Source organism: Phyllobates terribilis, unplaced genomic scaffold, assembly GCF_046119375.1.
Source record: "Phyllobates terribilis strain yellow unplaced genomic scaffold, ASM4611937v1 Scaffold_5__5_contigs__length_657084704, whole genome shotgun sequence".
Classification (NCBI taxonomy): Eukaryota; Metazoa; Chordata; class Amphibia; order Anura; family Dendrobatidae; genus Phyllobates; species Phyllobates terribilis.
In genome coordinates, this window is record NW_027362765.1 from 84,451,518 (window position 1) to 84,475,625 (window position 24,108).

General features: G+C 40.2%; 2 protein-coding genes across 4 annotated transcripts in view; one reads left to right on the forward strand and one right to left on the reverse strand.

Annotated features, from left to right (window-relative positions):
• Positions 1-139: 139 nt before the first annotated feature.
• HEXD (hexosaminidase D) lies at positions 140-22,830 on the reverse strand. Of its 2 annotated transcripts, XM_073682498.1 has the most exons (14): positions 22,633-22,830; positions 21,958-22,047; positions 17,520-17,637; positions 17,266-17,375; positions 13,859-13,946; positions 13,625-13,789; positions 13,178-13,361; positions 13,007-13,078; positions 12,715-12,910; positions 12,535-12,617; positions 10,497-10,575; positions 10,200-10,301; positions 5,809-5,898; positions 140-956 (listed from the first exon to the last, which is right to left on the reverse strand). In XM_073682498.1, the coding sequence occupies exons 3-14, from the start codon at positions 17,577-17,579 to the stop codon at positions 788-790; spliced, it is 1,398 nt and encodes a 465-aa protein (XP_073538599.1). In that variant the 5' UTR covers positions 17,580-17,637; positions 21,958-22,047; positions 22,633-22,830; the 3' UTR covers positions 140-787. The 2 variants fall into 2 exon arrangements, with proteins under 2 accessions (XP_073538599.1, XP_073538598.1); XM_073682497.1 differs by lacking the exon at positions 21,958-22,047 and having other exon boundaries at positions 22,633-22,829.
• Positions 22,604-24,108, forward strand: part of OGFOD3 (2-oxoglutarate and iron dependent oxygenase domain containing 3) — a 109,362-nt gene continuing 107,857 nt past the window's right edge. Inside the window, exon 1 of one of the 2 annotated variants that reach the window (XM_073682499.1) lies at positions 22,604-22,830. In XM_073682499.1, coding sequence (XP_073538600.1) covers positions 22,739-22,830 — 92 coding nt within the window. In that variant the 5' untranslated portion in view covers positions 22,604-22,738. The remainder of the gene's footprint in view (positions 22,831-24,108) is intronic. The other variant, XM_073682500.1, reaches the window with a different exon arrangement.

Genomic DNA, 24,108 nt, shown 5'->3' on the forward strand with positions numbered 1-24,108 from the left:
AATGTACCACTTTAGCCTTTAAAGGGGCTTCCTGAAACTACAATATTTAGTAGCTTAGCCGTAATCTTGGCTATCAATGTGCGGCGGTTCTTTCCGAACTATTATTTGCTGAATTAAAGAAATTATAGTAAATTGCGCATTTTCTTTGGCAGAAAGTAAAAAAATTTTTATTTTTAGCTATACAGTAAAATAATTGTGATTTACAAACAATCATATTGACTGTCATATCCTCCATTCACATCCAAAGCTGCATCAACAATTTTAATTGGTCCATTGTGGCTAAATTAGATCAAATTCTCTCTGCTGCTCTAAAGGTCCGATGCATTACTGCATTAGCGCCTGTTAGGTGTTTTAAGCCTTTTTTATTTTTTTGCGCCATATTAATCTTTCTATTTGCAAAACCTATTGCAAGAAAAAGCAGTTCAAGACAGGATTTAAAGAGTATTTTTGATTTTGCACTAAATTCCTGAACCGCACGCGCCATTTAGATCAAATTGGCACAAAAACAGTCAGCGAGCACCGCAAGAAAAGAAAATTGACATAACAAAAATCATAATTGATGAATCGAGTACATTGCATTAGATGTGAGTCAGTACCGTGTTGATGGATTTCAAGTGTCAGCCAGCAGAATTTTGAATGCAGCTCTGGATGGGGCTAGAGTACAGTATATTACTATGTAATTCAAGATAAGGGAAATTTGAAAGGACTAAGACTGAAATAAAAAACTTCAACAGGTAACCAGTCATAGCTGAGGCTCAGAAGCAGATGGTTCATGGTGAGGACCCATTTATGTCTGGTTCTCCAGGGCAGTATTAAGATCTTGCACAAGTTGTTGGAGTTGGACATAATATGGCATTAAATGTTCCTCCATCCATTCATCCACCGCAATGTCAGGAAAGATCTTGAGCAAAGCTGCTTGAAGATCTCCCAGTAATAAAGTCCAATTAGACAACAGACTAATATCGGAGAAAAGAAAGATATTAATATAACTACTATATTACAGCTCCTATGTACAAGAATATAACTACTATAATACTGCTCCTATGTACAAGAATATAACTACTATAATACTGTCCCTATGTATAAGAATATAACTACTATAATACTGCCTCCTATGTACAAGAATATAGCTACTATATTACAGCTCCTATGTACAAGAATATAACTACTATAATACTGCTCCTATGTACAAGAATATAACTACTATAATACTGCTCCTATGTACAAGAATATAACTACTATAATACTGCCACTATGTACAAGAATATAACTACTATAATACTGCTCCTATGTACAAGAATATAACTACTATAATACTGCTCCTATGTACAAGAATATAACTACTATAATACTGTTCCTATGTACAAGAATATAATTACTATAATACTGCTCCTATGTACAAGAATATAATTACTATAATACTGCTCCTATGTACAAGAATATAACTACTATAATACTGCTCCTATGTACAAGAATATAACTACTACATTACTGCTCCTATGTACAAGAATATCACTACTATAATAATGCCCCTATGTACAAGAATATAACTACTATAATACTGCCCTTATGTACAAGAATATAACTACTATAATACTGCTCCTATGTACAAGAAAATAACTACTATAATACTGCACCTATTTACAAGAAAATAACTACTATAATACTGCTCCTATGTACAAGAATATAACTACTATAATACTGCCCCCTATGTACAAGAAAATAACTACTATAATACTGCCCCTATGTACAAGAATATAACTACTATAATACTGTTCCCTATGTACAAGAAAATAACTACTATAATACTGCTCCTATGTACAAGAATATAACTACTATAATACTGCTCCTATGTACAAGAATATAACTACTATAATACTGCTCCTATGTACAAGAATATAACTACTATAATACTGTTCCTATGTACAAGAATATAATTACTATAATACTGCTCCTATGTACAAGAATATAACTACTATAATACTGCTCCCTATGTACAAGAATATAACTACTATAATACTGCTCCTATGTACAAGAATATAACTACTATAATACTGCTCCTATGTACAAGAATATAACTACTATATTACTGCTCCTATGTACAAGAATATAACTACTATAATACTGCTCCCTATGTAGAAGAATATACTATAATACTGCACCCTATATATAAGAATATAATTACTATAATACTGCTCCTATGTACAAGAATATAAATACTATAATACTGCTCCCTATGTACAAGAATATAACTACTATAATACTGCTCCTATGTACAAGAATATAACTACTATAATACTGCTCCTATGTACAAGAATATAACTACTACATTACTGCTCCTATGTACAAGAATATAACTACTATAATACTGTCCCTATGTACAAGAATATAACTACTATAATACTGCCCCTATGTACAAGAATATAACTACTATAATACTGCCCCTATGTACAAGAATATAACTACTATATTACTGCTCCTATGTACAAGAATATATCTAATATAATACTGCCCCTATGTACAAGAATATACTATATTACTGATCCTATGTACAAGAATATAACTACTATAATACTGCCCCTATGTACAAGAATATAACTACTATATTACTGCTCCTATGTACAAGAATATAACCACTATAATACTGCTCCTATGTACAAGAATATAATTACTATAATACTGCCCCTATGTACAAGAATATAACCACTATAATACTGCTCCTATGTACAAGAATATAATTACTATAATACTGCCCCTATGTACAAGAATATAACTACTATAATACTGCTCCTATGTACAAGAATATAATTACTATAATACTGGCCCTATGTACAAGAATATAACTGCTATAATACTGCCCCCTATGTACAAGAATATAACTACTATAATACTGTTCCTATGCTCAAGTATATAACTACTATAATACTGCTCCTATGTACAAGAATATAACTACCATAATACTGCTCCTATGTGCAAGAATATAACTACTATAATACTGCCTCCTATGTACAAGAATATAACTACTATAATACTGCCTCCTATGTACAAGAATATAACTACTATAATACTGCCCTCTATGTACAAGAATATAACTACTATAATACTGCCCTCTATGTACAAGAATATAACTACTATAATACAGCTCCCTATGTACAAGAATATAACTACTATAATACTGCCCCTATGTACAAGAATATAACTACTATAATGCTGCCTCCTATGTACAAAAATATAACTGCTATAATACTGCCTCTATGTACAAGAATATAACTACTAGAACACTGCCCTTATGTACAAGAATATAACTACTATAATACAGCCCCTATGTACAAGAATATAACTACTATAATACTGCCCCTATGTACAAGAACATATCTACTATAATACTGCTCCTATGTACAAGAATATAACTACTATAATACTGCCCTTATGTACAAGAATATAACTACTATAATACTGCCCCCTATGTACAAGAATATAACTACTATAATACTGCTCCCTATGTACAAGAATATAACTACTATAATACTGCCCCTATGTACAAGAACATATCTACTATAATACTGCTCCTATGTACAAGAATATAACTACTATAATACTGCCCTTATGTACAAGAATATAACTACTATAATACGGCCCCTATGTACAAGAATATAACTACTATAATACTGCCCCTATGTACAAGAACATATCTACTATAATACTGCCCCTATGTACAAGAATATAACTACTATAATACTGCCCCCTATGTACAAAAATATAACTACTATAATACTGCTCCCTATGTACAAAAATATAACTACTATAATACTGCTCCCTATGTACAAAAATATAACTACTATAATACTGCCCCCTATGTACAAGAATATAACTACTATAATACTGCCTCCTATATACAAGAATATAACTACTATAATACTGCCCCTATGTACAAGAATATAACTACTATAATACAGCCCCTATGTACAAGAATATAACTACTATAATACTGCCCCTATGTACAAGAATATAACTACTATATTACTGCTCCTATGTACAAGAATATATCTACTATAATACTGCCCCTATGTACAAGAATATAACTACTATATTACTGATCCTATGTACAAGAATATAACTACTATAATACTGCCCCTATGTACAAGAATATAACTACTATAATACTGCCCCTATGTACAAGAACATATCTACTATAATACTGCTCCTATGTACAAGAATATAACTACTATAATACTGCCCTTATGTACAAGAATATAACTACTATAATACTGCTCCCTATGTACAAAAATATAACTACTATAATACTGCCCCCTATGTACAAGAATATAACTACTATAATACTGCCTCCTATATACAAGAATATAACTACTATAATACTGCCCCTATGTACAAGAATATAACTACTATATTAGTGATCCCATGTACAAGAATATAACTACTATAATACTGCCCCTATGTACAAGAATATAACTACTATAATACTGCCCCTATGTACAAGAACATATCTACTATAATACTGCTCCTATGTACAAGAATATAACTACTATAATACTGCCCTTATGTACAAGAATATAACTACTATAATACTGCTCCCTATGTACAAAAATATAACTACTATAATACTGCTCCTATGTACAAGAATATAACTACTATAATACTGCCCTTATGTACAAGAATATAACTACTATAATACTGCCCCTATGTACAAGAATATAACTACTATAATACTGCCCCCTATGTACAAGAATATAACTACTATAATACTGCCTCCTATATACAAGAATATAACTACTATAATACTGCCTCTATGTACAAGAATATAACTACTATAATACTGCTCCTATGTACAAGAATATAACTACTATAATACTGCCTCCTATGTACAAGAACATGACTACTATAATACTGCTCCTATGTACAAGAATATAACTACTATAATCAGGGCTGTGGAGTCGGAGTCGTTGCTCATTTTGGTGGTGTCGGTATAAAATGGACCGACTCCGACTCCTAAAATATATAATAAATTGGGTGCAGTAGATCAATGCAGTTTGTGGGGAACATTTTTTCATAGGAATTTGGGAAAGTTATGAAATGTCCTATAAATGGCTGTTCTATTCCTGATCTAAGGCTACATTCACATACAGCGTTTTTGCTGCGTTTTTTGAGGATACGTTTTTCAGCTGCAAAAGCAGATCAGCTTTTTAAAAAACCGCATCACCTGAAAGGTTTTTGAGCTCATAGATAAACACCGAACAAACTGACATGCTCATTCTTTGTGAGGATCCGTTTTTGAGCCCAAAAACGGATCCTCACAAAACGATGTGTCTGAATGTCATATCTTGAAACCCACTGACTTTGCTGGGATGCCCAGAGACACTGCATTTTACTGCAAAAAACGGATCCGCAAAAAGCGTTTACTAGCTGTGATACTTGTAAAAGGAGGCGCTACTAGGTACTAACCGTGCAGTGTGGTCAAACTTTTGCATCGGCTCATTTTTGTTTTTGCAATTTTTAAAATGTAAAAGATGACTATATATATATATTTTGCCTAAAATACAAAGGAAATGTGTCATCTTTAACTTTAGCCCTTTTAGAGATCATTTCATCTTCAACTTGCTTAACTGTTCACAATAACAGAAATTTTGACCAGGGGTGCCCAAACTTTTACATGCCACTGTGTATCATGCTTTTGCGTTAGAGTCCGGAGACCTGCAGCCCGTCTGTGTAGCGCAGCGCGTATTCCGGCAGGGAAACACAGATGTGTGAATCTGACCTTAGACACAATACGACTGGCTCTGCATCACTTACCTCACGGCCTCTGGTTCTATCTGCTGAACCATTATGGGATGGATCATTTTTCTCTTTCTGTGAAATGAGCTGAACCAACCCATAACAAACCTGTAAGAAGACAATGGACACAATTTACTGCTATATGAATGTTTCATCATCTGTTTCCTCATTCTATACTGGATCTCCTGCTGTATAGTATACTAGATCCCGCACCTCCATCTCCTGCTGTATAGTATACTAGATCCCGCACCTCCATCTCCTGCTGTATAGTATACTAGATCCCGCACCTTCCTCTCCTGCTGTATATTATACTAGATCCCGCACCTCCATCTCCTCCTGTAAACTACACAAGATCCCAGCACCTCTATCTCCTCCTGTTTTCTATACTAGATCCTGCACCTCCATCTCCTGCTCTATACTATACTAGATCCCTCACCTCCATCTCCTGCTGTATAGTATACTAGATCCCGCACCTCTATCTCCTCCTGTATACTATATTAGATCCCGCACCTCCATCTCCTGCAGTATACTATACTATATCCTGCACCTCCATCTCCTGCTGTATAGTATACTAGATCCCGCACCTCCATCTCCTCCTGTAAACTACACCAGATCTCAGCACCTATCTCCTCCTGTATACTATACTAGATCCCGCACCTCCATCTCCGGCTGTATAGTATACTAGATCCCGCACCTCTATCTCCTCCTGTATATTATTCTATATCCATGTACCTCCATCTCCTCCTGAATACTATTCTAGATCTCTGCACCGCCATCTCCTCCTGTATACTATTCTAGATTCCACCTCCTACATCTTCTCCTGTATACTATACTAGATCCCAGCACCGCCATTTCCTCCTACACAGTAATGTAGATCCCGTACCTGTCCTTCTTTATATAATACTAGATCCATGCACCTCTGTCCTCCTGTATACTATACTAGATCCCCACACCTCTTTGTCCTCCAGTATACTATACTAGATCACTGCACCTCTTTGCCCTCTTATATACTACACCAGATCCCGCACCTTTGTCCTCCTGTATACTACACTAGATCCCTGCACTTTCATATGTTCCTGTATACTATACTAGATCTCCACACCTCTTTGCTCTCCTGTTGACTACAATGGATCCCCACACTGCTCTGCCCTTCTGTATACTAGACTAGATCCTTGCACGTTTGTCCCACTGTATACTACACTAGATCTCCACACCTTCACCTGTATACTATACTAGATCCCGCCACCTCTACTGTATACTATACTAGATCCCCAGCAACTCCACCTGTATGCTACATTAGATCCTCGCACATCTTTGCCCTTCTGTATTCTAGATTAGATCCCCGCACCTCTTTGTCCTCCTGTCTACTAGACAATCCCCGCACCTTTGTCCTCCTGTATACTGCACTAGATCCCCGCCCCTCTCTGTCCCCCTGTATACGATACTAGATCCCGAAACCTCCTCCTTTATACTATACTAGATCCCCAGCAACTCCACCTGTATACACTAGATCCCCGCACATCTTTGCCCTCCTGTGTACTGCACTAGATCCCTGCCTTTCTTAGTCCCTCTGTATACTACACTAGATCACCACACTATACTAGATCCCTGCACCTCCTCCTGTATACTACACTAGATCCCCGCCCCTCTTTGTCCCCCTGTATACTATACTAGAGCCCCCGCAACTCCACCTGTATACACCAGATCCCACACCTTTGTCCTCCTATATACTACAATAGATCCCTGCACCTTCATATGTTCCTGTATACTATACTAGATCTCTACCTCTTAAATCTCCTGTTCACTACACTAGATCCCCGCACTGCTCTGCCCTTCTGTATACTAGACTAGATCCCTGCACCTCTTTACCCTCTTGTATACTAGACGATCCCTGCACATCTTTGTCCCCCAGTATACACTAGATCCCTGCCCCTCTTCGTCCCCCTGTATACTATACTAGATCTCCACATCTTCACCTGTATACTATACTAGATCCCCAGGAACTCCATCTGTATACTAAACTATATCCCCGCACATCTTTGCCCTCCTGTATACTAGATTAGATCCCTAACCCTCTTTGTCCTCCTGTCTACTAGACAATCCCCGCACCTTTGTCCTCCAGTATACTGCACTAGATCCCAGCATACTATACTAGATTCGCTGCACCTCCTCCTGTATACTATACTAGATCACCAGCAACTCCACCTGTATACTACACTAGATCCCCGCCCCTCTTTGTCCCTCTGTATACACTAGATCACAACACTATACTAGATCCCTGCACCTCCTCCTGTATATTATACTAGATCACCACACCTCCACCTGTATACTATACTAGATCCCTGCACCTTTGTCCTCCTGTATACTACACTAGATCCCAACCCCCCTTGTCCCCTGTATACTACACTAGATCTCCACACCTCCACTTGTATACTAAGAAACAAGGGGAAAAAAGAGGAACCGACCATAAAGTCCAAAATACCAGATGTAGTGAATAATATATTTATTGGTAACAGGTGACAATAATGTATAGCAGATCAAATACAATAATTAAAAACATCTAAAAAACAGGGGCGCGTATCCGGATGGTGTACAAAATTCATGTGGGAGGATATTAATATACATAAAGTGCACAGTATTGCAGTATATATAAATATAATAAATAGTATATGTAAGTGCTAGTGCTTTAAAGGTTCCCCTAAATTATATGTAACATATATAATATAAAGTAAATCAATATCAGTATCCTCGCATATGTGCGATGGCACAATATGTATTACACATAAATATGTTAAAGGGGGGGAAGAAAAAACCTGCAATAATCAATAACTGCAAAAAATTCATCTGCACTGGAGCCAAAGCAAGTCAATGTGCATATAAGATATACAGGTATATAGATATAATTGGCATGTATCAAAAGTAAAAATTACTTACAAATAGTATGCTAAATTGCTCCCACGGACCGGACCGCGTCCACCCCGACGCGCGTTTCGGCAAGCGCCTTCGTCAGGGGTGGACGCGGTCCGGTCCGTGGGAGCAATTTAGCATACTATTTGTAAGTAATTTTTACTTTTGATACATGCCAATTATATCTATATACCTGTATATCTTATATGCACATTGACTTGCTTTGGCTCCAGTGCAGATGAATTTTTTGCAGTTATTGATTATTGCAGGTTTTTTCTTCCCCCCCTTTAACATATTTATGTGCAATACATATTGTGCCATCGCACATATGCGAGGATACTGATATTGATTTAATTTATATTATATATGTTACACATAATTTAGGGGAACCTTTAAAGCACTAGCACTTACATATACTATTTATTATATTTATATATACTGCAATACTGTGCACTTTATGTATATTAATATCCTCCCACATGAATTTTGTACACCATCCGGATACGCGCCCCTGTTTTTTAGATGTTTTTAATTATTGTATTTGATCTGCTATACATTATTGTCACCTGTTACCAATAAATATATTATTCACTACATCTGGTATTTTGGACTTTATGGTCGGTTCCTCTTTTTTCCCCTTGTTTCTCGTTATGCTTTTCCGACTGTCCTTTTCGCTTATACTGGTCCTTTATTCTGGTTGGTACAATATTTTATATATATATATATATATATATATATATACACACAGTATATATTTCTATCTAACACCTCCAGAAGCACATTTCTTTAGGCATCCTTGTATTGTGTTACACTTGTATACTACACTAGATCCACGCTCATCTTTACCCTACTGTATACTAGATTAGATCCCCGCACCTCTTTACCCTCCTGTGTACTAGACAAGATCCCTGCCCCTCTTTTTCCCACTGTATACTACACTAGATCACCACACTATATTAGATCCCTGAACCTCCTCCTGTATACTATACTAGATCCCCACACCTTTGTCCTCCTGTATACTATAGTAGATCACCGCCCCTCTTTGTCCCCTGTATACTATACTAGATCCCTGCACCTCCTCCTGTATACTATACTAGGTCCAAACAACTCCACCTGTATACTACACTAGGTCACCGCCCCTCTTTGTCCCCTGTATACTATACTAGATTCCTGCACTTCCTCCTGTATACTATACTACCGCAACTCCACCTGTATACACTAGATCCCTGCACATCTTTGCCCTCCTGTATACTAGACTAGATCCCGCACCTCTTTGTTCTCCTGTCTACTACACTAGTTCCCTGCACCTCTATGCCCTCCTGCATACTACACTAGATCTACACACCTCCACATGTATACTATACTAGATCCCTGAACCTCCTCCTGTATACTAGATTAGAGCACCGTCCCTACACCTGTATACTATACTATACTAGATCCCCGCACCTCTTTGTCCTCCTGTTCACTAAACTAGATCCCCGCACTTTTTGGTTGGCTCTCACCGGTTTCTCTCCAGGAACTCTTGTGTGGGAGCCTTCAGGAAGAACAGGATTTGGGTTATGAGTATGAGAACGTCACTGCCGGGAAAGGAGCCGGAAGCTTCACTGCCACAAAATAAAATATGATAATAAGAGGTGCAAAACCTCAAAATAAAAATACCAGAGCAAAGAAAGAGGCCGCCCAAGTGTTGAAAAAACATTCTGCCTGATTTTAGTCACATAATCCCAAAAAAATGATTTTAGTCACGTCTGTTCCTGAGAAAGATGGGTGACAACAAGTGATGAGTCTCCTCTGTTTACCTAGTGTAGTTTTCGGTATCCAAAGAAGACATTCCTAAGACATTCTGGACAGAGGCGGCCAACTGCTCAGAGTACGCACCTGGGGGTGGGGGTGACAAGAGAGACATAGAGTTGATCAAGGTTACAAACAAATGGCTGCTCCATCCCTGTCCTCTGATTTTGGGAGGCTGAGCTGCAATAGTAGACCCAACCAGAGAACCTGAGGTGGCACTATTTCTGGAAGAAAACAGCCATATTTTAGTAATCCAGGACCGGCCCTTTAAAAACATGCACTGATAAAACTTTAGTCAAGAGAGGGTACAACACAGCCCCTTGCAATGTGACAAAGTTGGGGAGTCCGATCTCTGGGATCCCACAATTACTAGAATGAAGGGGCTGCTGAATGCAAGCAGAGGTGCAGCTCCTGCCCAGTGCTGGGCTAGTTTGCTTCACTAGCCCTGTGGCCCCTTTGTTCTAGAAAACAGCGAGGAGGTCTGGTAGTCGGACACCCTCTTGCCAGTAAGTTTAGAGGTTTATCAACATATATCTGTGTAAAAGTTTTAGGCAGGTGTGGAAAAAAGCTGCAAAGTAATAATAATTTCAAATATAGAAGTGTTAATAGTTTATTTTCATCAATTAAAAAAATGCAAAGTGAATGAACAAAGGAGAAATCAAAATCCCATCAATATTTGGTGAGGGCCCTTTCTTTTCATCACTTCTTCTCGGGACTTGTAGACTTGTACTTGGACACAGTTTTTGAAGGAACTTGGCAGGAAGTTGTTCCAAACATCTTGGAGAACTGACCACAGATCTTCTGTGGATGTCACTTGTGCAGATCCTTGTGTCTCTTCATGTGATCCCAGACAGACCGGATGATGTGAGATCAGGGCTCTACGGAACCGGATCATCACTTCCATGACTCTTCATTCCTAATGACATTGGCTGGATGTTTGGGGTCGTTGTCCTGCTGTAGAATAAATTTGGAGTCGGTCGCCTCCCTGATGGTATTACATGATGGGTAAGTATCTGTCTGTATTTCTCAGCATTGAGGACAACATTAATCCTGTCTAAATCCCCAACTTCATTTCCTGAAATGCAGCCCTATATTTGTAGGACCCTCCACTGTTCCTGCAGACCCTCATAATTTTGATGCTCTCCAGCCCTGCGAGGAACACACTGTCCCTGGCTACACCAAATATTTCACATTGTGATTCATCAGTTCAGAGCTCCTGCTGCCGTTTTTTCTACACCCAATGTTCCAATATTTTCATATATAGTTGCGTTGCTTGGCTTTGTTTCCATGTGAAAGTTATGGTTTTTAGGTGAAACTCTTCCATGAAGATCACTTCTGGTTAGACTTCTCCAGACAGTAGATAGATGTAGCTGAGTCCCACTGGTTGTTGCCAGTTCTGAGCTGATGGCACTGCTGGACATCTTCCGATTTCATAGGGAAGTAAGCATGATGTGTCTTTCATCTGCTGCACTAAGTTTCTTTGGCCAGGTCACTGCATCTACATTCCTCAATTTTTCCCATTTCTTGGTGTCCTCAATGCTGAGAAATACAGTCAGATACTTATCAATAGTGTAATACCACCAGGGAGGCGTCTGATTGGCTCCTATTTTTTTTCTGCAGCAGAACAACCACCACAAACATCCCGCCAATGTCATTATGAACAAGCAGTCCTGTAAGTGATGATCCGGCCCCAAAGAGTCCTGATCTTATATCATCCAGTCTGTCTGAGATCATATGAAGAGACACAAGGATTTTCACAAGCGACATCTACAGATCTGGGATCAGTTCTCCAGGATGTTTGGAACAACCTTATACCGATTTCCTTCAAACACTGCGTGCAAGTGACAAGTACCGACAAGAAGTGATGGAGGCAAAGGGCCGTTACCAAATATTTTAGGGATTTAGATTTCTCTTTCCTTCATTCACTTTGCAGTTTGTTAATTGATAAACTATTAACACTTCTTTATTTGGAAGCTTTTTACTTTGCAGCATTTTTTCCACACCTGCCTAAAACTTGTGCACAGTGCTGTGTATGGTGGACCATACCATTCTTCAGTGTCTGCAGACACAGGGCCAGAGAAGGTATCCCCACCGGCAGGAGCTCACACAGAACTGAGAAGTGGTCGTACCTGAAAAATATAGAGCAGTGCTTAACCCTTAATGTAAATACAAAGGGAACCCCCATACGAGATGGGGGTGCTAACATTACAAGTGTGAGGAAAGTACCTCTGCCAGCCAGTGATGGCCACTCCCTGCAGAATATCAAGGGGCATCTTCTGTATCACCTGTAGCCAACGTTTGTGGTTCTCCAGGTGATGTCCAATAAGAGTGAGCTGCTGGGAGGTCCCAGTGGCCCCCTTAAAGGCACTGGCCAGCCAGATCTTCTGGAAGCCGCTCTGCGAGTATTTTTCGATCAGTGCGACTGCAAGAAATCCACATCATCACAGCACAGTGGTGCCTCCCACAGGCGGTGGCATGTATTGCTAGGTACCCTGTAGTAGATAATTATTTATGGTACCTCTATTGTCAACTTCTAGGTTTGGGGTGTAGTCCCAGATCATTGGCTCCAGCAGTTGGGTCACTCCGGAGTCTACCCATGACAGAAAACAACAGAGGTGAGAAATGCTATGCATCCAGGTTTTTGAAGATACTTCTCCATCAACATTGTGGAATAACCCTCTCTATCCACCTGTCAATTTTTGTACAGATGCACCCCTCAGCATATCATCCCACGAGATGAGCTTGACACCTGGATATGTGGAAACCACATGTGAGGCTACTTTCTTCAGGTGGCACATAAAGAGGTCTTCAACAGTCTGCTCATTTTCGGAAAGATACTTCTTGGACTCTTCACCCTCCCCAAGATAGTAGACCTAGGCAAAGAGAGTGTATTTATATACAGCTCTGACCAGTACAGATTTACTTTGGTCACATCTAAAGCTGCATCAAAATAATGCTCTGTCTTCCTTGTGGCTCTGGGACTGCAGAAAGTCAAATCTTCTGGCAGCTTCTAATGGTTCAGTGTCCAGTCTTAGACCCTTTCCCCCCCCGATGGGCTGATTGCAGAGTATAGTCCCCCTTAATCAACAGATGTGGACCCCCTCTACTAATAGGGCAGATGTATAAGATATTGTACCTCATCTGAGCCCATATGGAGCCAGTGTAGACCAGGATGGAGCTCCATCACCTGTCTTATCATGGCATGGAGAAGCTGGTGGGACTCCTCCCTATGAGGGTTTAGGCTGTTCGGATACATCGGGACCTCCCTCAGGTGGGCAAACTCTTTATGTTTCAGTACAAACTATAAAAGTAAAGAATCCAGAAATTAGGACCATGAGGAAAAGCCTATCACCATCTACATGGTCCATACCTCCATGTGTCCAAATGTCTGTATGAGAGGAATGACTTCTAAATGGTTAATATGCGCCAGTCTCAGAATTTCCCGGATTTCTTGAGGGCTGCAAAAGTATCAGTGATTTTAAGAGGAAACCAAACTGGTACGTAAGTATTATAGTAGTAATATACTTGTACATAGGAGAAGTATTATAATAGTTATATTCTTGTATATAAAGGCAGTATTGTAGTAGTTATATTCTTGTACATAGGGGCAGTATTATAGTAGTTATATTCCTGTACATAGGGGCAGTATTATAGTAGTTATATTCTTGTACATAGGGGGCAGTATTATAGTAGTAATATACTTGTACATAGAAGTATTATAATAGTTATATTCTTGTATATAAAGGCAGTATTATAGTAGTTATATCCTTGTACATAGGAGCAGTATTATAGTAGTTATATTCTTGTACATAGGGGGCAGTATTATAGTAGTAATATACTTGTACATAGGAGAAGTATTATAATAGTTATATTCTTGTATATAAAGGCAGTATTATAGTAGTTATATTCTTGTATATAAAGGCAGTATTGTAGTAGTTATATTCTTGTACATAGGGGCAGTATTATAGTAGTTATATTCTTGTATATAAAGGCAGTATTGTAGTAGTTATATTCTTGTACATAGGGGCAGTATTATAGTAGTTATATTCTTGTACATAGGAGCAGTATTATAGTAGGTATATTCTTGTACATAGGGAGCAGTATTATAGTAGTTATATTCTTGTACATAGAAGCAGTATTATAGTAGTTATATTCTTGTACATAGGAGCAGTATTATAGTAGTTATATTCTTGTACATAGGGGGCAGTATTATAGTAGTAATATACTTGTACATAGGAGAAGTATTATAATAGTTATATTCTTGTATATAAAGGCAGTATTATAGTAGTTATATTCTTGTATATAAAGGCAGTATTGTAGTAGTTATATTCTTGTACATAGGGGCAGTATTATAGTAGTTATATTCTTGTATATAAAGGCAGTATTGTAGTAGTTATATTCTTGTACATAGGGGCAGTATTATAGTAGTTATATTCTTGTACATAGGGAGCAGTATTATAGTAGTTATATTCTTGTACATAGAAGCAGTATTATAGTAGTTATATTCTTGTACATAGGGAGCAGTATTATAGTAGTTATATTCTTGTACATAGGGGGCAGTATTATAGTAGTAATATACTTGTACATAGGAGAAGTATTATAGTAGTTACACACGTGGTCAAAATTGTTAATACCCCTCGTTTAATGAAAGAAAAACCCACAATGGTCACAGAAATAACTTGAATCTGACAAAAGTAATAATAAATTAAAAATCTATGAAAATGAACAAATGAAAGTCAGTCATTGCTTTTCAACCCTGCTTCCACAGAATTTCAAAAAAAATTAAACTCATGAAATAGTCCTGGACAGAAATGATGGTACCCCTGAAAATAATGTGACAAAAGGGACATGTTAAATCAAGTTGTGTCCACTAACTAGCATCACATGTGTCTACAATCTTGTAATCAGTCAGTGGGCCTGTATATAGAGCTACAGAAACTCACTGTGCTGTTTGGTGACATGGTGTGTACCTAGATAGATTTTTAATTTATTATTACTTTTGATAGATTCAAGTTATTTCTGTGACCATTGTGGGTTTTTCTTTCATTAAATGAGGGGTACCAACAATTTTGACCACGTATGTAGGGGGCAGTATTATAGTAGCTATATTCTTGTACATAGGGGCAGTATTATAGTAGTTATATTCTTGTACATAGGAGCAGTATTATAGTAGTTATATTCTTGTACATAGAGGCAGTATTATAGTAATTATATTCTTGTATATGAAGGCAGTATTATAGTAGTTATATTCTAGTACATAGGGAGCAGTATTATAGTAGTTATATTCTTGTACATAGGAGCAGTATTATAGTAGCTATATTCTTGTACATAGGAGCAGTATTATAGTAGTTATATTCTTGTACATAGGGGGCAGTATGATAGTAGTTATATTCTTGTACATAGGAGCAATATTATAGAAGCTATATTCTTGTACATAGGGGGCAGTATTATAGTAGTTATATTCTTGTACATAGGGGCAGTATTATAGTAGTTATATTCTTGTACATAGGACCAGTATTATAGTAGTTATATTCTTGTACATAGGGAGCAGTATTATAGTAGTTATATTCTTGTACATAGGCGCAGTATTATAGTAGTTATATTCTTGTACATAGGGAGCTGTATTATAGTAGTTATATTCTTGTACATAGGGAGCAGTATTATAGTAGTTATATTCTTGTACATAGGGAGCAGTATTATAGTAGTTATATTCTTGTACATAGGGAGCAGTATTATAGTAGTTATATTCTTGTACATAGGGAAAGTATTATAGTAGTTATATTCTTGTACATAGGAGCAGTATTATAGTAGTTATATTCTTGTACATAGAGTCAGTATTATAGTAGTTATATTCTTGTACATAGGGGCAGTATTATAGTAGTTATATTCTTGTACATAGGAGCAGTATTATAGTAGTTATATTCTTGTACATAGGAGCAGTATTATAGTAGTTATATTCTTGTATATAGTAGCAGTATTATAGTAGTTATATTCGTGTACATAAGAGTAGTATTATAGTAGTTATATTCTTGTACATAGGAGCAGTATTATAGTAGTTATATTCTTGTACATAGGGGCAGTATTATAGTAGTTATATTCTTGTACATAGGAGCAGTATTATAGTAGTTATATTCTTGTACATAGGAGCAGTATTATAGTAGTTATATTCTTGTACATAGGGGCAGTATTATAGTAGTTATATTCTTGTACATAGGGGCAGTATTATAGTAGTTATATTCTTGTACATAGGAGCAGTATTATAGTAGTTATATTCTTGTACATAGGGGCAGTATTATAGTAGTTATATTCTTGTACATAGGAGCAGTATTATAGTAGTTATATTCTTGTACATAGGAGCAGTATTATAGTAGTTATATTCTTGTATATAGTAGCAGTATTATAGTAGTTATATTCGTGTACATAAGAGTAGTATTATAGTAGTTATATTCTTGTACATAGGAGCAGTATTATAGTAGTTATATTCTTGTACATAAGAGTAGTATTATAGTAGTTATATTCGTGTACATAAGAGTAGTATTATAGTAGTTATATTCTTGTACATAGGAGCAGTATTATAGTTATATTCTTGTATATAGGTGACAGTATTATAGTAGTTATATTCGTGTACATAAGAGTAGTATTATAGTAGTTATATTCTTGTACATAGGGGCAGTATTATGGTAGTTAAATGTCATAGCCTTGTCCCTTGTTAAGGATTACTGCATCACTAATGGGTACAGTTGCACAATGATCGATTACTATAGGGGCTGTGACCACCTGTAGGCGTGAGCAGCTCGCAGCGGGAGGAGTTCTTCGTAATATGGAAAGGTGTCTTCATATTCTATCAGCAGCCCGGTGGCTCCAAGGGAAGAGAAGAGCGGCAAAACCTAGGAAGACAAAAAAAAGGTACCAAACTTTATAAACTATTGAGAAACATCTACTGTTCCCTGTTATCAGATCTGGATGCCAGATTAAAGGAATTTTCCTTCAAGAGAAACAATATATTACGGACAGTAGGCTATGTCTGTTACCTTAGCCAGGTAGGAGACTTTTGGAGGAGCCCCTTTAAGGTCTAGATGAACCAGGATCATCTTGACACTTGCTCTTTTCTCCCAAGTAAAGTCGCCATTGTTGGCATCGTCATGTTGCCTGAGGTGAGAGAGAAAAAAACGGCGTAAAAGTTAGTGATGGGACTTCCTACTCTTGACTAATAGGGTCTGTGATTTCCTGCAGAGGTTGGCAATGGTTATTAACACTATATGTGTTCAAGCAGCAGTTCAAACACTATATGTGTTCAAGCAAGCAGAGGCTTGCTGTCAGTAAATGGAAACTGGCATGCAAGTCTGTAATAGCAAAGCACAGATATGGCTTAGTCCTGTCATGGAGCGGGATCAGAAGCTGAGCCCGTTTCAGAGCAGGTTACATCTGTGTCTGACAGCAACAACTGTCGTCATTGCTGTTTATCCCCTTTAAAGCTGCTGTCAATCACTGACAGCAGCATTTAAGTTCGGTTACCAATGCTCCCCCCCCGAAACCCTGCCTGCAATCACAGGGTGCTGATGGGTAGCTACGCCAGCCCGGGGCAAGCTTTAGACTCCTATAGATGCCATGTTGGCTTTATAGACTATGATACTGAACTATTGCAGTAAACAGTCACTAAAAAAGGTAATCTGAGGTTTAAAAAACAAAATAAAAAAATAAATAAAAAAAAACCATAAAATTTGAATCACGCTCCCGCCCCTTTTTAAACCCTTCCAAAAGAAAGAAAGAAAAAAGAAAACAAATAAGCAAAACAAAAACTTATTCGGTATTGATGCAACCATAAAAGTTTATTCTACAAAAATATAAAATTACTAAACCTCCTCTCAAAAAATGCAATAAAAAGCAATCAAAACCTTGTATGTACTAACAAAAATGTCTATCTATCTAATTATATTATTACAAATTCTATCTATTAAATTTAACTTCATACAGTTATATGAAAAAGTTTGGGCACCCCTATTAATCTTAAGCTTAATGTTTTATAAAAATTGGTGTTTTTGCAACAGCTATTTCAGTTTGATATATGTAATAACTGTTGGACACTGTAATGTTTCTGCCTTGAAATGAGGTTTATTGTACTAACAGAAAATGTGCACTCTGCATTCAAACAAAATTTGACCGGTGCATAAGTATGGGCACCCTTATCCTTTTCTTGTTTTAAATACTCCTACCTACTTTTCACTGACTTACTAAAGCACTTTTTTTGGTTTTGTAACCTCATTGAGCTTAGAACTTCATAGCCAGGTGTATGCAATCATGAGAAAAGCTACTTAAAGTGGCCACTTGCAAGTTGTTCTCCTGTTTGAATCTCCTCTGAAGAGTGGCATCATGGGCTCCTCAAAACAACTGTCAAATGATCTGAAAACAAAGATTATTCAACATAGTTGTTCAGGGGAAGGATACAAAAAGCTGTCTCAAAGATTTAACCTGTCAGTTTCCACTGTGAGGAACATAGTAAGGAAATGGAAGAACACAGGGACAGTTCTTGTTAAGGCCAGAAGTGGCAGGCCAAGAAAAACATCAGAAAGGCAGAGAAGAAGAATGGTGAGATCAGTCAAGGACAATCCTCAGACCACGTCCAGAGAGCTGCAGCATCAACTTGCTGCAGATGGTGTCACTGTGTATCGGTCAACTATACAACGCACTTTGCACAAGGAGAAGCTGTATGGGAGAGTGATGCGAAAGAAGCAGAGTCGGCTGAGGTATGCAAAAGCACATTTGGAGAAGCCAATTTCTTTTTGGAAGAAGGTCCTGTGGACTGATGAAACCAAGATTGAGTTGTTTGGTCATACAAAAAGGCGTTATGCATGGCGGCAAAAAAACACAGCATTCCAAGAAAAACACTTGCTACCCACAGTAAAATTTGGTGGAGATTCCATCATGCTTTGGGGCTGTGTGGCCAATGCCGGCACCGGGAATCTTGTTAAAGTTGAGGGACACATGGATTCCACTCAGTATCAGCAGATTCTTGACAATAATGTTCAAGAATCAGTGACAAAGTTGAAGTTACGCAGGGGATGGATCTTTCAGCAAGACAATGATCCAAAACACCGCTCCAAATCTACTCAGGCATTCATGCAGAGGAACAATTACAATGTTCTGGAATGGCCATCCCAGTCCCCAGACCTGAATATCATTGAACATCTGTGGGATCATTAAAGAGGGCTGTCCATGCTCGGCGACCATCAAACTTAACTGAACTGGAATTGTTTTGTAAAGAGGAATGGTCAAAATACCTTCATCCAGGATCCAGGAAATCATTAAAAGCTACAGGAAGTGACTAGAGGCTGTTATTTTTGCAAAAGGAGGATCTACTAAATATTAATGTCACTTTTCTGGTGAGGTGCCCATACTTATGCACCTGTCAAATTTTGTTTGAATGCAGATTGCACATTTTCTGTTAGTACAATAAACCTCATTTCAAGGCAGAAACATTACTGTGTCCAACAGTTATTACATATATCAAACTGAAATAGCTGTTGCAAAAACACCAATTTTTATAAAACATTAAGCTTAAGATTAATAGGGGTGCCCAAACTTTTTCATATAACTGTATGTACTAATATATATGTATATAATTTGTTAATACATATGAAGTTTTGATTACATTTAATCACATTTTTCGGGAGGAGGTTTAGTAATATATATATATACTGCTCAAAAAAATAAAGGGAGCACTTAAACAACAGAATATAACTCCAAGTAGATCAAACGTCTGTGAAATCAAACTGTCCACTTAGGAAGCAACACTGATTGACAATCAATTTCACATGCTGTTGTGCAAATGGAATAGACAATAAATGGAAATTATTGGCAATTATCAAGACACACTCAATAAAGGAGTGGTTCTGCAGGTGGGGACCACAGACCACATCTCACTACCAATGCTTTCTGGCTGATGTTTTGGTCACTTTTGAATGTTGGTTGTGCTTTCACACTCGTGGTAGCATGAGAAGGACAACCCACAGAAGTTGCTCAGGTAGTGCAGCTCATCCAGGATGGCACATCAATGCGAGCTGTGGCAAGAAGGTTTGCTGTGTCTGTCAGTGTAGTGTCCAGAGGCTGGAGGCACTACCAGGAGACAGGCCAGTACACCAGGAGACGTGGAGGGGGCCGTAGGAGGGCAACAACCCAGCAGCAGGACCGCTACCTCCGCCTTTGTGCAAGGAGGAACAGGAGGAGCACTGCCAGAGCCCTGCAAAATGACCTCCAGCAGGCAACAAATGTGAATGTGTCTGCACAAACGTTTAGAAACCAACTCCATGAGGGTGGTATGAGGGCTCGACGTCCACAGATGGGGGTTGTGCTCACAGCCCAACCTTGGCATTTGCCACAGAACCACCAGGATTGGCAAAGTTGCCACAGGTGCCCTGTGCTCTTCACAGATGAAAGCAGGTTCACACTGAGCACATGTGACAGACGTGACAGAGTCTGGAGATGCCGTGGAGAGCGATCTGCTGCCTGCAACATCCTTCAGCATGACAGTTTTTTTTGGAGGGCCGCACAGCCCTCCATGTGCTCGCCAGAGGTAGCCTGACTGCCATTAGGTACGAAGATGAGATCCTCAGACCCCTTGTGAGACCATATGCTGGTGCGGTTGGCCCTGGGTTCCTCCTAATGCAGGACAATGCCAGACCTCATGTGGCTGGAGTGTGTCAGCAGTTCCTGCAAGATGAAGGCATTGAAGCTATGGACTGGCCCGTCCGTTCCCCAGACCTGAATCCGATTGAGCACATCTGGGACATTATGTCTCGCTCCATCCACCAACGTCACGTTGCACCACAGACTGTCCAGGAGTTGGCGGATGCTTTAGTCCAGGTCTGGGAGGAGATCCCACAGGAGACCATCTGCAACCTCATCAGGAGCATGCCCAGGCGTTGTAGGGAGGTCATACAGGCACGTGGAGGCCACACACAATACTGAGCCTCATTTTGACTTGTTTTAAGGACATTACATCAAAGTTGGATCAGCCTGTAGTGTGTTTTTCCACTTTAATTTTGGGGGTGACTCCAAATCCAGGCCTCCATTGGTTAATAAATTTGATTTCCATTGATGATTTTTGTGTGATTTTGTTGTCAGCACATTCAACTTTGTACAGAACAAAGTATTCAATGAGAATATTTCATTCATTCAGATCTAGGATGTGTTATTTGAGTGTTCCCTTTATTTTTTTGAGCAGTGTATATAAACACAGCTCGGTCGCTAAATACGCTGTCACCCGGCTCCATTGACGAAAGAATAAAATCTCGGAAAATGGTGACAAAATATTGTTTCTTTTACAAAGCTCAGAATTTTGTAAGAAGCTGAAATAATATAATTATGCTATACGCTTGGTATCGCCGTAATCGCACTGACATTGAGAATCAGGCGTCTGGGTCATTTTTTACCGCCGTAAAAACAAAGCACAAAAAACAATAGCGGAATTACCTTTTTGTTTTTTAACTATTTCCTCGCATTTGGAGATTTTTTCCCATTTTTTAGTAATTTATTTGGTAAAATCAAAAACAACAACTCGTCCTGAAAAAAAAAAAAAAAAATTCCCTCATACGGCTATGCTGACCGAAAAATAAACAAGTTATGGCTCTGGGAAAAGGGAGGAAAAAACGGAACCGCAAAAAATGGCAGCTGGATGATTAAGGGGCCGTCCAGACTTCACATAGGGGGATCCTGCTCTATTACATGGTCTCGGTAGGGTCGGTCTCAGAAGCCGGACCCCACCACACGTCATTCATAGCAGTCCTGTCCTCTTATTTCCAACCTGCAGCATAACTACAACTCCCAGCATGCCCACACAGTGCCTGGTTGTCAGGGAATGCTGGGAGTTGTGGATTTGCAGCAGCTATAAGGTCACAGGTTGGTGACGAGTGAGATTAAGGGGGTAGATCCCTGCCACAGCTGTGCCCCCATAGCTGCCGCATTAATGAGCACAGCTTGTCAGTAATTCCTGTGAGCAGTGATGAACATGGCTGAATTTGCTGGTTGTTGTAGTCCCTCCCGGGATAATGACTCCCAGGGGTAGAGAGGGCATGCTGGGACTCCTAGTCCCCCTGGTGGGCGCTGTACAGGGCAGGGGGATATCCGCAGTGTACAGGAAGCGCTCACCCATCCATGTCTGCGGCTGCTCTGGCCTCCGCTGCTCTGGCCTGGCTCAGCACTGGCCAATGTGCAGGCTCCACGTCGGAGCGCCGAGCTGCAGTCAGCGCTCACTATGGCAACGAAACACCGGCGGCGGCCGAGAGTGACCGGAGAGAACGGGGAGGCGGCGGGGCCTGGTCGTGGGGCTCAGGGAGGGAAGGCCGGGTGAGTCTGGGGCGGAGATTAGGGCATGAAGGGGTTATAGTCATATCTGTCATCATATAAATGGCTGCAAGGGGCATCTGAGAATACATGTGAGCACGAGAGGAGAAATGGGCACAGATGATGCCCCCAGAACAGTGCGGGCCACAGACTGTGCCCCCAGAACAGTACGGGCCACAGGCGGCGCCCCCAGAACAGTGCGGGCCACACACGGCGCCCCCAGAACAGTGCGGGCCACAGATGGTGCCCCCAGAACAGTGTGGGCCACAGACGGCGCCCCCAGAACAGTGCGGGCCACAGACGGCTCCCCCAGAACAGTGCCGGCCACAGACTTTGCCCCCAGAACAGTGCCGGCCACAGACTTTGCCCACAGAACAGTGCCGGCCACAGACTTTGCCCCCAGAACAGTGCCGGCCACAGACGGTGCCCCCAGAACAGTGCGGGCCACAGACGGCGCTCCCAGAACATTGTGGGCCACAGACTGTGCCCCCAGAACATTGCGGGCCACAGACTGTGCCCCCAGAACAGTGCGGGCCACAGACTGTGCCCCCAGAACAGTGCGGGCCACAGACTGTGACCCCAGAACAGTGCCCCCTACAGACTGTGCCCCCAGAACAGTGCGGGCCACAGACTGTGCTCCCAGAACAATGCCGGCCACAGACGGTGCCCCTAGAACAGCGCCGGCCACAGACTGCCCCTAGAACAGCGCCTGCCACAGACTGTGCCCCTAGAACAGGGCCGGCCACAGACTGTGCCCCCAGAACAGCGCCGGCCACAGACGGTGCCCCTAGAACAGTGCCGGCCACAGAAGGTGCCCCCAGAACAGTGCGGGCCACAGACGGCGCCCCCAGAACAGTGCGGGCCACAGACGGCACCCCCAGAACAGTGCGGGCCACAGACTGCGCCCCCAGAACAGTGCGGGCCACAGACTGCGCCCCCAGAACAGTGCGGGCCACAGACTGTGCCCCCAGAACAGTGCGGGCCACAGACTGTGCCCCCAGAACAGTGCGGGGACAGACTGTGCCCCCAGAAAAGTGCCCCCTACAGACTGTGCCCCCAGAACAGTGTGGGCCACAGACGGTGCCCCCGAACATTGCGGGCCACAGACGGCGCCCCCAGAACAGTGCGGGCCACAGACGGCGCCCCCAGAACAGTGCGGGCCACAGACGGCGCTCCCAGAACAGTGGGGGCCACAGACGGTGCCCCCAGAACAGTGGGGGCCACAGACGGTGCCCCCAGAACAGTGCCGGCCACCGATTGTGCAGTAAATTCTTGAATGTT

Excerpts from the sequence above, each read along its gene's own strand:
- HEXD (XM_073682497.1), bottom strand. Across the intron at positions 17,376-17,519 it reads AAGTCTCCTACCTGGCTAAG|GTTTTGCCGCTCTTCTCTTC; the intron begins GTAACAGACATA and ends TTGTCTTCCTAG. Across the intron at positions 12,618-12,714 it reads GCCATCACTGGCTGGCAGAG|GTACGACCACTTCTCAGTTC; the intron begins GTACTTTCCTCA and ends TATATTTTTCAG.